The sequence below is a fragment of the Eumetopias jubatus genome, unplaced genomic scaffold (genome assembly GCF_037043125.1).
Source record: "Eumetopias jubatus isolate StellerSeaLion01/CBP00866 unplaced genomic scaffold, mEumJub1_p1.0 scaffold_15, whole genome shotgun sequence".
In the NCBI taxonomy this organism is placed as follows: domain Eukaryota; kingdom Metazoa; phylum Chordata; class Mammalia; order Carnivora; family Otariidae; genus Eumetopias; species Eumetopias jubatus.
Genome location: NW_028274821.1, coordinates 8723333 through 8737080, shown reverse-complemented (window position 1 = coordinate 8737080; position 13748 = coordinate 8723333). Strand labels below are relative to the sequence as shown.

At 48.6% G+C, this 13748-nt stretch overlaps 1 protein-coding gene across 2 annotated transcripts in view; it reads left to right on the top strand.

The window, feature by feature from the left end:
* Nucleotides 1-290: 290 nt before the first annotated feature.
* VLDLR (very low density lipoprotein receptor) overlaps nt 291-13748 on the top strand; it is a 29176-nt gene continuing 15718 nt past the window's right edge. The window contains exons 1-2 of one of the 2 annotated variants that reach the window (XM_088019209.1): nt 291-392; nt 11907-12026. In XM_088019209.1, coding sequence (XP_087875335.1) covers nt 311-392; nt 11907-12026 — 202 coding nt within the window. In that variant the 5' untranslated portion in view covers nt 291-310. The remainder of the gene's footprint in view (nt 393-11906; nt 12027-13748) is intronic. The other variant, XM_028117375.2, reaches the window with a different exon arrangement.

Below are 13748 nucleotides of genomic sequence, written 5' to 3'. Positions count from 1 at the left end.
CGTGCATTATTTTCTGCCCGCAGGCTCGGCTTGCACTGCTGCAGCAGCCCGGGGAGGTGGGGAGGTGGGTGGGTGGGTGGGTGGGTTGGCTGGTGGGGAGGAGATTGTGCAAGTTGTAGGGGAGGGGGTGCCCTCTTCTTCCCTGCTCCCTTTCCCCCTTTCTAACTCCTTTCCCTCCTCCTCCCCCTCCCCCCTCCCCGCCCCCACCTCCTTCCTCCTTTGCGAAGGGCTGGTAACTTGTTGTGCGGAGCGAGCGAGCGGCGGCGGCGGCGGCGGCGGCGGCGGCGGCGGCACCATCCAGGCGGGCACCATGGGCACGTCCGCGCGTTGGGCGCTCTGGCTGCTGCTCGCGCTGTGCTGGGCGCCCCGGGAAAGCCGCGCCACCGGAGCGGGTGAGTGAGAACGCGCCCCTCCGCTGGCTGCCCGGACCCAGCCGGGGCGCCAGGGGGCCCCGAGGCGCGGGTCTCCTTTTGCCCACCCCCCTCCTAAGAGGCGCCTCTCCGCTCTGCTCGCCTCTTTCCCTCCCAACCCTGGTGGCGCCTCTGAGCTGACTGTCAGCGCCGCGGCTACGCGGAGCCGGGCTTGGGGGACAGTGGGATTTGGGGTGTCCTAAAGCCTTGCCTGAACTAGTCTTCATTCCCTTACACTCTGTCCCCCAAAGCCACTGTTTTGCCTCGGTTTTCACCCCGCTTGGCCGGGTCTGGGGAGTGTGGGCTTCTGAGCCACTGAACAATGGTTCTGTCTGCTCTGCCAGGCGGAGTGTTAGGAAGGAGGCAGAGGGCCGGGTAGGGCCGAGCGGTTCGCGGGAGCCCGGTGCACGCTCCCGGGACTTGAGGGAGGGTAGGAGTGCTCGGTGGACGAGGGTGGGCGCCTCCGGGGACGCGTGGCGCCGGGTGCGGGTCCCGGCAGCGAGTCCCTGGTGGCGGTGAGCGGGCGCACGTTCGATGGGCGGCAGCCGGGAGGCTCCAGGGAGCCACTACCAGTGCGCAGCCTGCGCACCCGGACTGCGACTGCCCGGGCGCCCGGTGGTCTCTCTGGAGTACGGGTTAGAGGACGAGTGCCGTTTCAAATAGTACTCCCCACTGGGTGTTTCACCCCTTCTCCCTCCCCACCCCTCCCCCCTCGCCCCCACGCGTGGTGTTTGTAAACCTCCCGGGTCTCCCGTGTAGCTGAGCGGGGGAGGGGAGCGCAACGAAGACTTAATCAGGTTAGTTTGCTGATCTTCGTTCCCGGTGAGACTTCCTCGGGAGGAATTGGGTCCTAATCTAGTGACTGTGTAATTGGCCTTCATTCCAAACAATAGATCAAAGGGAGTAGCTCGAGAGCTGGTGTGTGGCGCTGGGGACTACCGTCGAGTGCCCAAGGTCTGCCGCTCTGGGCCCGGGAGCCCTGTCCTCAGCCACTCTCCCAGTTGGAGCCGCACAACTTTCCTGGGCAGAGGACAGGAAGCCCTTCTAAGGATTCGGTCAGAGTCCCGGCGCGTCCCTGAAGTGATCTTGGACGTGCGTGACTCAGAGGGGCTTGCTGGCCAGCTCCAGGGAAGTGGGACAGAAAGCTGCCCGCGGCCTGAGTACCCGTTCCAGAGTCCCTAGCTCCTGCCGCCCGGTGGCTTAGGAGGCCCGCCTGCCTGCAGTCACGTGTCTCCTGAAGTGAGCCAACTTTAAAAAGTGTGTGGTCAAGCAGCCTCTCGGGCCATACTTGGGGGTTTGAAGCCTCCCAGTGCCCCCTGCCCTTTGGCTCCGACTGTCCCGAGCGAGCGTGTGAAGCTGGGACGGGCTTTTCTGCTCTCTGCGATTGGCTGGCCGCCCGATCACGTTTGGGTTGGTCACATGTCTCCGCGAACTCAGAATATAGCAGCCTGAGAAGTATTATCTGTAAGGGAACGTGGAACACCCACCCGACAGGCTCCGTCGCGCTGTTCTCTCTTTCCCCCAACCTGGACACCTTGAAAAAGGCGAGTCGTGGAGACAACCTCTGATATGTAACAAACCTCAGAGCCTGGAAAAGGCCTGCCTACAAGAATTTTCAGACTGGAACATTAATCATTAATGGATGAGCAATACTAACTTATTAAATGATTTCTCAGAATAGCACCATGACTTGCATATACTTTTCCTAACATTTCAAAAGACTAAGGTATACCAGAAACTATTGCTAACCTTCCCGGAGGTGAGAGAAAGATTCATTTTTGCTGCATGTTCTCTCCGTATCCTTTTGATTTAACATGTAATAACTTTCCCTTAGAGGTTAACTTTATCCAATAGAATGCTGGGAATGCCCTTGAACTGTTGAAATGAGTTAGTTGAAGCCATCTGTTGGCCTTGTCTTAGGTAGGTGAGGGTCCCTTTGGCTCCCCTGTGTCACGTGTGAAATATATGACATGCCATGAATAGTGAAAAACAGAAGCCCATGCAAGACTTAAATTCTTTAAAGGAAAGGCGGCACATCATTTTTTCAACTGGACAGAATCTGGGGTTGGCTGGGGAAGTATTGATCTTAAGCCAACCCAGACTGACTCCTCTCTCAAGTTCAAAGCCCCAGGGTATGTGGGTTGACTTTCTGGTCCTGGTTTCGTATACATCCCTTCTTCCCAACCCCTCCCCCCAAAACCCACTCATGGCACTGGTCTAAAATCCTCGAGGACGGGGCAGGGATGTTCTAAGATCCTGACCGGAAACTTCAACCAGGCTAACAAGATAAGTTGAAATTCAGTAGGAGTATACCTGATTGCAAATCCCTGGGAATTCTGGTACATTTTCCCCCAGCCTAGGTGGTCAAACTTAGGATGTGGGATACCACATAGTCATTAACGCCAAAGCCTAGAAGAACCAAGGTTTTAGGAAGGCTATTCAGATATGGCTAGCAACTAGCAAAAGAGGAGACAGAAACTTCTCTGACTGTGGGAGGAGGCTGAATGAAGCTAGCAATACCGAGAGACCCAGAGGGAGAGGAGAAAATAAACTTGACTTCCAACCCGTAGCACCAAGGGAAAGTGTGACAGTGATCCTAATCCTCGTTCAGGCCAAAGAACGAGCGTGTGAGCTGGGCTCCTTTAAAGGAGGATCACCAGGCAAGTGACAGCTTCCTCAAGTCTGAGCACCTCCCTTCCATGAATCGGCCTGTTGCTCCCTTCATGTGACATTTAGCTAGAATGTCCGTCCTGTGTTGTTTTGATTCTCTGCTTTTGCTGCTTGTGTCCCCAGATTCCTCATGTGTGTATAAAGGCCAGGCTCAGTAGCACAGCCCAATATTAAGACTTTACCATGATCAACCGCATGTTGAAGCACTAAGCGTTGCTGGTAAGGTTAATTATAGCAGTCTCCATGCTTCAAAGAAGTGAAGTCCTGATTTAAGTGTTTCTGCCTTTCATAAAATTGAATAACCATAAATTTGATTTCACACTTTTACTACCATTTTAGAAGCGATGAAAAGTAGCTACAAGCCCCTTCGATTCCAGAAGTATCAAACTGGTAAGACTTCACAGGAACTCCCAGGGTAGAACATGGCCATAATCAAGGGAACAGGTAGCTCCCAGGCACATGGTTTTGGGTTTTGATCCAAAGGCCAAAAGACTCAGAGCACAGCATATAGACATACAAATAAGTCATGTTAAAAATCTAGATCATTTTCTATTTCTTACAGAATGTGAATGAAGCTGTCCTTTTTGGTAGAAGGAAGAATGATCAAGGATAGGCAGTTACCTCTTTGACTTCAAGTTATATTTAAATTTACTTTGAGTACTGACTGTTCTTTGGAAAGCCACGTTCCTATACTAGCCTATGAGAAATCAAATGCCTCCAAAGGCTATGATAAGGTCTGCAGTGATGTTTATGATAAATGTACCTGCCTTAGGAGTGCTGCTCAGGGCGGACTGCTCTCCAGATGGTTAGTCAATAGACTCAAAATTGCTTAGTGTATTCCCTTCTACTATAAGTTCATCTCAAGAGAGTTCTTAGGGCACAGCATGGAGACTATTTCCAGGACCAAGTGTCCAATAGTACCTTCTGCAAAGGTGATGGACGAGATGTACCTGTTGAGCAGAAGTGGTCCAGGGACAATTTTTTGTGCCCAGCTAAAGAATTTTTAGCTAGCAAATTTGAGGACTGATAGCTTTTTAGCTTTCAGGCTGAGTGTGACTTAGCTTGAGCAGAATCTTACTTGATGATTTCACTCTGTATCTTTCAATCTGAATCGGTGTCTCTTTGCTAAGCTGTTCTGTTGGCTTAGCAATAAAAACTCTTAGCATGGCTAATGCCACCTCGTTAGATACACTAGCCATGCTGCAGGAACTAAATCAGATGGCAGGTGATACCGTAAAGTTAGCATACTTTCTCCTTCATGTGATGTGTCCTAGGAAAGCTCGGGCCTGCTGGTTATTCGGGGGCTCTAAGTGAAGCAAGAGCTTGCCTCCTGGGTACCATGAGATTAAGGACAGAGATTATGCAAAAAAAAAAAAAGGGGGGGGTCTTAATGTTTGCTTGCAGAGCCTTTGACTACTTTGTATTTTAGAAATGCCCCTGGGTGGGTGGAGTGGAGGAAGGGTATGCATGCTCTTGCATTTAAGAGGTAACTTTGAAAGCAGAAACTTTAAGATGGGACCACTGGCTGGAGTGGTTGATCTTGCCACCAACTTGGGGCTTCTGGCTTGGGCCTACCGGCTAGGAGCCTTTATGCATATAGATGTGGTTTTGGGGGGCCGGGGCAGGGGGAGTTTGCAATTTGCCAAGCAAGGGAGATGGTAAAACCTTAGTGATAGACAACATTTGCAAATTACTTCACATGTTTATATGTTATAACCTAATACTTCCCCTAAACTCAACATTTGCAAATTACTTCCCATGTTATAACTTAATTCTTTTCCCCCCAAACACAATGAGTTAATAGGGTTCCTATTTTATAGACTGCCTCTAATCTTTTGTTTTCCTAAGAAGCCTTCCCAAGATCTGAGGTATTAACTGACCTGTAGGTTCACGAAGCAGGTGGTAGACTGATGTCAACATTTCTTGTACTTCTGCTTAAAACCACTTGACATCCATCTACTGAGCACCTACCATGTGCCATTTGGCATCACCAGGCATGGGGGAGGGGAGGGCATGGACACAGTAACTAGGGAGTTGGTCCTTTCTTTTATGGCATTTGGTCTAGTGCGGAAGTCAAATCAAGAAATCAATGCTCCAAAGATAGCCTGGCACAGAAGCTCTGGAGAGGAGTGAGCAGATCCAACATTGAAGCCTTAATCATAAAAGAGGCAGAAAGCAGGGACGTTGAAGGTTGCTGGAGTTCCCACCTGCTACCTCAGTTACACAATATGATGTTTCCCAATTGTCACCAAGAACTTAGACTCTAATGTGACAAAACCAGATACTACTATTCCATCTCCGCAGATAACCTTACAAAAGTGTTCGGATTCGAGCCAACGATGGGTTGCTACCAACATTCCCAAAGAGCACAAAAGCATATCCCAAGTGAAATCCAGGTCCCACACGTCAAATTTCTAACTCTACCAGGTAGCTGCTTCTACTGTTCCCTGTGTACCAGAACCTCGGTCCTCACAGGCATATGAGGCCGACACACCCACACTGACACACTCACTCTTGACAGATCAATATGGGAAAGCACACCATTTTTAAATGATCAGGTGGCACGAGGATAATGTGCAAGTACCCCCACAGGCATAGGGAACAGTGGACTTTGTAACGTAGAGTCTTCCAAAGTATTCTAGCTGGTCAAACAACTGGTCACACGTTTCAAGTTCAGAAACGCTGGGAAGAAGGCCTTGGAAAAAGTCTATAGTTCAAACCAGTTTTATCAGTGAATTAATTAATCTGTTGAGTCATCCAGGAATACTCACTAGTGCCCAAAAACTCTTGAGACGTCAGGAACTTGGTCCCAAGTTACAAAGATAAATTCTAGGCCCTGCCTTACGGGGCCTCTCCACTTGTAGAGATGGAAATGGGCAGATAGGGCAAGCATCTCTCAAGGGGAGACATGTGTGCCAACTCCAGTAGAGAAGTACGCAGGAGTGACAGGAGCAAACCATGACCAAGCAAGGGTGTGAGGGCACAGGCCTGGGGAAGTGGGTGGGTCCCTGGGTGTACTCTGAGCAGATGGCTGGTGGGCACCAATAGGGAAAAGTTGGGGGAAGTAGGTGGGGCACTAGATCCAGCCCTAGGTAGGGCCAGTGAGAAGCCCAGAAGTGATCCCATCCTTGGCCCTTCAGGCCATTCTAGGTTGCTTGAATCGCCGTCTTGATTTGGATAGAGAATGTGGCAGCCTGGAGACAGAGGAAGAGGAAACAAATTTAGATCAAGTGATGGATGAGAGCCTGGACAGGGCCAGGGCTTGATGGCAAAACGTCAGGGGAGAAGAACCCAGGCTCTCTATGAGACCAAGGGTTTAGAGGAAGGGATGGAGCCCCTCAAGCATAGGGGCTTCTGGTGAAGAGAAGACAGATTTTAGAAGAACCTCTTTATCATGCATGCATGTTAAGGCATCTAGATACATTTTACCTTACCTAATGGGTACAGAGGCTTCGCCTCATGTTATCACCATAATGTCTGTTATGAGCGTGGCATTTACCAGCCATGCCCATCCGGTGATGGGCATGCAGGCTTATGGGGGCAGGACTATGTATTCTAACCCTGAAAATGACCTAGTCACTTCCATTGTGGGTCAAATCTTATACCTCCTAACCCTCGGGCAGTGCTTTCCAAGTATGGTCAGAGAGCAGCAGCGGTCAGTACCATCTAGGAACTTGGAAAGGCAAGCTTGGGCCCCACTCTGCTCTTGCTGAATCTGAAATTCTGGGAGGAGGGGCCCAGCACAGGTTCTAACAAGCATTGTGGGGGTTCGGATGCAAATGAGAACAGGAGCACCACTGACCTAACAATCTACCACCCACAGAAACTAATAACTTCACAACGTGCTCCGACTTTACCAAGGTGCCCTAGACTAGAAAGCCAAGCTCTGTAGTCCTAGGAAAAACCTTGCTGAGGATACTAAGGTGGCTTTTTTTTTTTTTTTTTTAATGAAAATGGGACAGGGAGGGAAGACAGCCTTGTCTTTCAATAATAAGACTATATTAGGATAGTATCATCTTGACAGCTGAAACTACCTAATTCTGGAATGATTTAAACAGACTCTACTACCCAAGTTACCAAAAGCAACAGAATATTCTAGCGGGAAGTAGTCCTGCATTAGGTGCTCTAGGTTGTGTGTATGATAGGCAGCGTGGTATCTGGAGCCAGACCGCCCGGGTTCAAATTCTCATTCTGTGCAGGCTGATCTTGGGCGAGTACTATGCTCCCTTATCTATACTCCTCTTTCCTGAGGAGTAGTGCTCAGAGCATAGTGCTCAGAGCATAGGATTTAGAATTTAGGTGAATTAAAAGACTGAAGTCTTAGCGCCGTGTTTGGCCAACAATTTTAAGAACTTATTTACTCTTGATTCTTAAGGTCACCTCCACCCAATGTCCGTGGAAAAACTGAAAACCGAACTGTAAGATTCACTTATTTCAGTGAATCAGAAGGATCAGCCAAAGTGGTTAAAGGCTTCTGGTTGGTTCTTCCAAGCGCTTTAGAGGCTGACGTGAGGGCCAGAGCTCAGCCTTTGTGCCCACAGCTCCGGCCGTCTTCCTTCCTCCCTCTAGCTCACTAACCTCTTCTCCGGAGAGAAAAACCACTCTCCTGACTCCCAAGTCTGCTGGTCCTAAAATGAGTTTTAGCCTATGAATAGAAAGATTGCCATTAAAGAGGCAGCAGAAGTGAGCCTGACTAAAAATAAATGCCCTTGGCAGCCCCGAAGTGGCAAACCAAGTGGACTGAAGAAATTCTTGTAGATAACAGCCGGGTGCTCCAGCAACGAGGAGAGGGAGAGCCACTGGACTCCTCGGGCCTGCCGGTCCCGGAGGAGTGGCAGCCAGAGTCTCTCTGTGCAAGTTCAAGTTCAGGTCTGCGCCTGATACCCGGAAACCTCTCTCTGGGAAATGCGTAGCCCGTGTGGAAGGCTGGGTATTTACTGGAAGGTCTATGCAGGTCTAAGCTTCCATATTGTTCTTCCCTGTTAATCTTTGCGGGGACAGTCCCGACATCAGCAGGCTGACTTCTCTGTGCACGTAAACCCCTGAGGTTCTTGGAGCCAGTGACCTGCCAACATGGCTGGGTAGCAATGCTCACTCCTTAGGTAAGCAAGGCTCCTGGGACAAGGCGCCTTGACCTCAGTTTGCAGGGTCTGATTCCCGCCTGCCCCCCCAACCCCCCAAGCAAGTGACAGAATTAGCAAGTTAGCCTCTCACACTTCTGGACCTTCATTCAATACAAATGCAAATAGCTGTGATAAGGTACATATATGACTAGGTGCAAGTGACTTCCAACCCCCTGACCCAGAGGGGCAGGGATATTCATTCTAAGTATTAGAGCTGAAAAGAAAATGCAGATCAAGGCCAACAGTTTGGTTTCTTAAAAAGCAATACAAAGAACCCTTCTCAAATGCTTACACAAAACTCCAGTATCGAAAAAGAAAGCCTTCCTGGTTAAACAGACAAAATACCCAAGTTTCCCCACTGTCACCTTCCCCCTCAACTTTAACCACCCTTTTGGCACTAAGGCATTCCCATGAAACCCTGTGGCTTTGAGAAACCTGCTAAAAACCACATTTTCTCCCAACTGTTCACCTTTCTGAGCAGATAGATCTGGGGAAACAGGCTGCCTAGAGCTTGTACTTCTGGGGTCATTTTTTGAGGCCTTGGTAGTCTTAGCTTAGTCTAAGAATTAAAAGCACCTTTGGGCAGGGGGGCAGATGCCTAGGTGGTGCAGTCGGTTGAGTGTCCGACTCTTGGTTTCAGCTCAGGTTGCGATCTCAGGGTCATGAGATGAGCCCCGCGTTGGGCTCCATGCTCAGTGCAGAGTCTGCTTAGAACTCTCTCTCCCTCCCCCCTCCCCTCCCTCTCTCTCTCTAAACAAAATTCTTGAAAAAAAAAATAAAAATCAATATAAGCACCTCGGGTAGAGATGATTTCAAGCTCAACCTGTCCCCTTTATGAAAGTAGAATGCTGAACCTGAGACATAACTGTCATGGATGAAAATAGACTATGGGTCCACAGTCTTGTAATCCCCCAAAGCTGTGGAAACCAAAAGCTTCTTAACTTGTTTGGTGCTTTCGGTTCTCCTGGAGCTCTGTACGGCGGCGTTCCCAGCTGAGCACCAGAGGTGTGAGGGAGAATCTTTTTGAATCTTGGACAGAAGACCCATAGCGCTGCAGTCTGGCTGAGGTCCCAGCACCAAGATTCAGGGCCCAGGGGGCCCTGGCTACTCTGCACCAGGAGCACTTTCTGCCCAGGAGCAATCTCTCATAACAGAGTGCTTAGATAACAAGAAACTGAGGCACGGCCATGAGGCTTATAGTCTTTACTCACCTCTCTTTAAAGAGAGGGTCCTTTAGAAAGGCAGCTGGCCAGGCTTAGCCCCCACCACCCTCACCCCGCTCCTCTCATAAAGGAGCAGCAACATTCAGTACCTTTCTCCCCTTCTAACCCCCATCGTCCCCCCTGGTAATGCAGAGTCATGTGTGTGTCCCGGTAAAAACACAGCTTTAGGATAATCGGGCAGAAGTGGAAATACCTCAGATAAGAAGAGGTAGAAATTGAACTCCTTTTGGTCCTAAGGTATTGGAATAAACACTAAGAAAATGCTTTTCTCTGTCCTGAGTCTGCTCAGTATCGACTCCTGAAGCAATGCTGCTGGGATTTTAAACATCATTTATTATTGCTGATCGTTCTGTTTGCTACAACTATGTTCAGAGACCCTGTTGGAGGTGCTGGTGAGCTGAATGCCAGCCTTATTTTACCTGTGTCCCTGTATTTGATCCCGGGCTGGCTTGAGTGTCTAGGAAATCTGTAGCTTCAAAAGTCATTTTTAAGATCTTCAGGACCTAACCCCGAAGTTGGAAAACCATCATTTAACAACTACTTTTATGTCCCTGTCCAAGTGTGATTATATGCCTACCTTTTTGACAGCGTAGGGATCAGTGTCTGAATTTTTGTCTCTTTTTCACTGAACAACCTGTGGTACCGAAAACCTTTAAAAATAATTCGGAGCCTCCTACCTGCAGCCTGACTGTTCTTTCCAACTAGATTTCTGTCGACTTTGACGACAAATTGTGCACTTGCTACTTTTCAAATGAAGTACTCTAAATAGATTCTTACAACTCCCACAGCCCTCAAAGGCCGTGGGGATAGAGAACTGAAGCCAGGGGCTCCTGGAGCAGATTGCCCCAGCACTGAGAACACAGAGAAGCTCTTGGGATTACAGTGATGGGAGGGGGGAGCCGCTCTTCCTATTCGGTTGAACAGTATAAAAACCAGACCCTGACCTATCCCACCAACAACCTCTTCCCTTCTCAATCCCTGATACCTTACGCCCAGTACGGCACTTGTGGAATGGACGAACGGTACAATATAGAGGTAGGAAATGCCACCGAATCCTACTGCATTGTATCTGGGTCCCAGCTTAACTGGACTCTGGGAGCAGAGTGGTACACACACCGTTTATGAATACATTGAGGACCTGGGAATGTCACCACACCCATACGGTAAACCTGACTGGGACCGAATTCTAACCTCCCTGGGAATTAGCCACAAAGCATAGGCTGCCCCCGGAGAGTGGGGAGTAGCTATAGCCGGGAGGTAAAGGGAGTATTGTGCACCCAGCACAAGAGTTCCAGCCCGTGCTTGTCCCTGGAGCATCTGTTCTTAAACCAGCACGCCGCAGCTGCAAATGCAGGAAGGTGGCAGGAAGTCGGAAGGCTTTCTGCTTGGAAGGCCTCCCTGAGTAATCTGCAGGAGCTATAGGGCACCCCTGGTTGTCCCGAATATTTGCAGTCTATTTCTATTAAGCAACCAGATCCTCGCCTTGTAGCGCAAAGAAATCCACATGCTCATGGTAGGAAGCCTCTGAACGTCCCCTGTCCCGTGCCAGGCAAAAAAACCAGATGAAACTAAGTGCTCTACTTACAAGGATTAGTTCATACCACTGTGTGAATTAAATGTCCATACGTCGAGCCTAGGAACACGGAGAGTCAGAGGAACAAAATCCAGGTCTGTGGCTCTCCCTCACTTTGTTTTTCTCCCGTCGCTAAGAATGATCTCCCTTTACCTCTCAACTGTATCTTCTTGATTTTTATCTTCGAGGCATTTTGTAAGCATGTCTTTTTCTAATGAGATCTCAAATTCTAAGACAAGGGGGCATACATTAAACTCTCTCTTCTGCCCCCTCCTTGCTACCCTTTCTAAATCTCCCTTAGTTTACTTGTAATGGGAGCATCATTCATGAATAACCGTAAAGAATATGGCCAAGAAATGCCATTAAAGGATTAGGATTCGGCTGTGTGATTGTAGCTACACAAGTGAGTTAAACAAACGAGGGAAATGAGTCCAGGGGCGGGTGACTCCGACCCAACTCCCCGTGGCCTCTGGGCAATGTAGGTTCCTTCTACCTTGGTCTGGCTCCATTGGCCCAAACTCACTATTCCCGCCACCATGCCCAATTTTCAGAAGCCAGAAAGGAATAAAAGAAAGGAAAATGGGTCCCTGTCCCTTTGAGGATATTTCCCAGAAGTTTTATTTACCATTTCTATTTACATTCCATTAGCCAGACCTTAGCCCCATCCATGGCTATGCCTCACTGCAAGAGAGACTGGGAAATCTAGTCTTCTCCAGATGGCATTTGCCCAGCTAAGAACTCAACTACTGTCCCACACTGCCCCAGTGCCCACCCAGCCCTGGCGACTAGAATGTTCTACCCTGCTATGTCTGCAGCTGTCCCTGTGAAAGGGACCGTATCCACAGGTTTTGGGTAACTTGCAACTCTAACTTCCCCAGCTTAGCTAAGTGCTCCCTCCTGATTTTAGGAAGAAAAGCCAAATGTGAACCCTCCCAATTCCAGTGCACAAACGGCCGCTGTATTACGTTGCTGTGGAAATGTGACGGGGACGAAGACTGCGCTGATGGCAGTGACGAAAGGAACTGTGGTAAGGAGCCCAACAGTGTCCCCGGCCACCTCATGAGGATGCATGCAGATCACTGAATGTGATGCTCTTATCTTAGCTTCTCAAATGTATCGGGATTCTGAAGACAGAATCCACTCCTAAAAACTGCTTTGAACCAGGGTCCCAAGAGTCTATACATCCTGGTCCAGAGGAATCTGGTTCAATGTTTGACACTGTCAGCCTGGGTGTGGAATGCTGAAGATCAAATGGGGGTCCTTTCAAAGGACAGGACCTGGTTTATCGTAGGTCAGGCAAACATTTGGCATAGGAAGCTAGGAGAAGCGACGGGAGGATCTGAAGTAGAGACAGACAGAAACTTGCTTAGAACAGACTTTCTTTTTGTAATTCTCAAATAGCTCTTCTCCCCCTAAAAAGAAAGTAAGTCATGTATAGTAAGAAATCCCCTAAGGTTTCAGTGGGTTAATAAACTCGTGACATAGAAACTATAGGCCAGTGCAGATCACAGATCACTTAAGGATTTTTAAAAAGTCTCTGCCCATAATAGATGCTAATTCTAAAGCATTAGGTAGGGTGGAAGACAATCTTTCCCCAAGAGAATGGGGACAGGCAGTCATACCCACTGATCAGTGTCTATCAGAAGATCATTGTGAGAAATGCCTCATGTTGAGCCAGAACTACACGTCAAGGTGGTGTCTAGGTTACCTTGAATACACGCTGAAGTTTATTTTTTGATCCCTTTGTTCTATGTTGTAAAAATCCTGAAACAAGATGGTGTACAGACGTCGGTGACAACATTGTCATTTGCCTTTTAAAGGATGTTATATAAAGATGTACGCTCTACAAACTAGAAATACAGAAGAAAAATAGAAGCTAAATGTAGATAGCATCAATTGCCATCTTGTTATGTCCTTACCTGCTTCTTCATGTGCTATTACAAAAATGGCAGAGCGTAAGCATCATGGCACCTGGTCTTACGCTTCAGCTTGCCAAGCAATATCATGGGTGTTTGCAATGGCAAAACCCGTTGTTCTTCTAGAGTAATTATTCTCTTCATGTTTCAGAAGCCGCCTTTGACCGTCTGACTTAGTAGCAGCTAACCTGGGTCATCTTAGGGGTGACCGCTGGCTTTTCCTAAAGTAGCCTCCACATAAATAACTTCTAGACACACAGCAGGAGGGTTTGGAAGAGTTAAGGGGGTAGATGTATGTACTCAAAATCACGTGAGGTGGGTAAAATTAAATATATTCTTGGCCAGCACTGGTCTCTGCCTCCTAGGTATGAAGGTAGAGAAGGAAAGTGGGAACACGGCTCAGGGAAGTTCTGCATGTTGATTTTGAGATGTTCCTGCCTGGAAGGGAAAAGCCTGAACAATTGCTTAAAACTCATAAAGCCACTTAGTATTTTTCCTGTCCAACGTCTTGATATTGAACTGGGCTGCAATCTCAGCAGAGCTGTTTCTTTCAAGCATGTCAGCCAGCATTTTTAGTCAGCTGCAGCTGGGAATCCACAAGCCATGTGTTTCCATTAGCCCCAGCAACTCAAGTCTTTTACAAGTGTGAGGCTGACTGGATTAATGAGCAACTTAGAACCTCTGCGTGGGTAACTGGTATATCTCTTCCCCTGTGGCACACCTACATTTCTATCCATCTCTTAAGGCCCAATTCAAATAGCCTTTCCTGACCCTCCCAGTCTGTGTTCAGAATGGAGAGAGATGAACTCTAGCAAGTGTCTGTCCCTATTTAT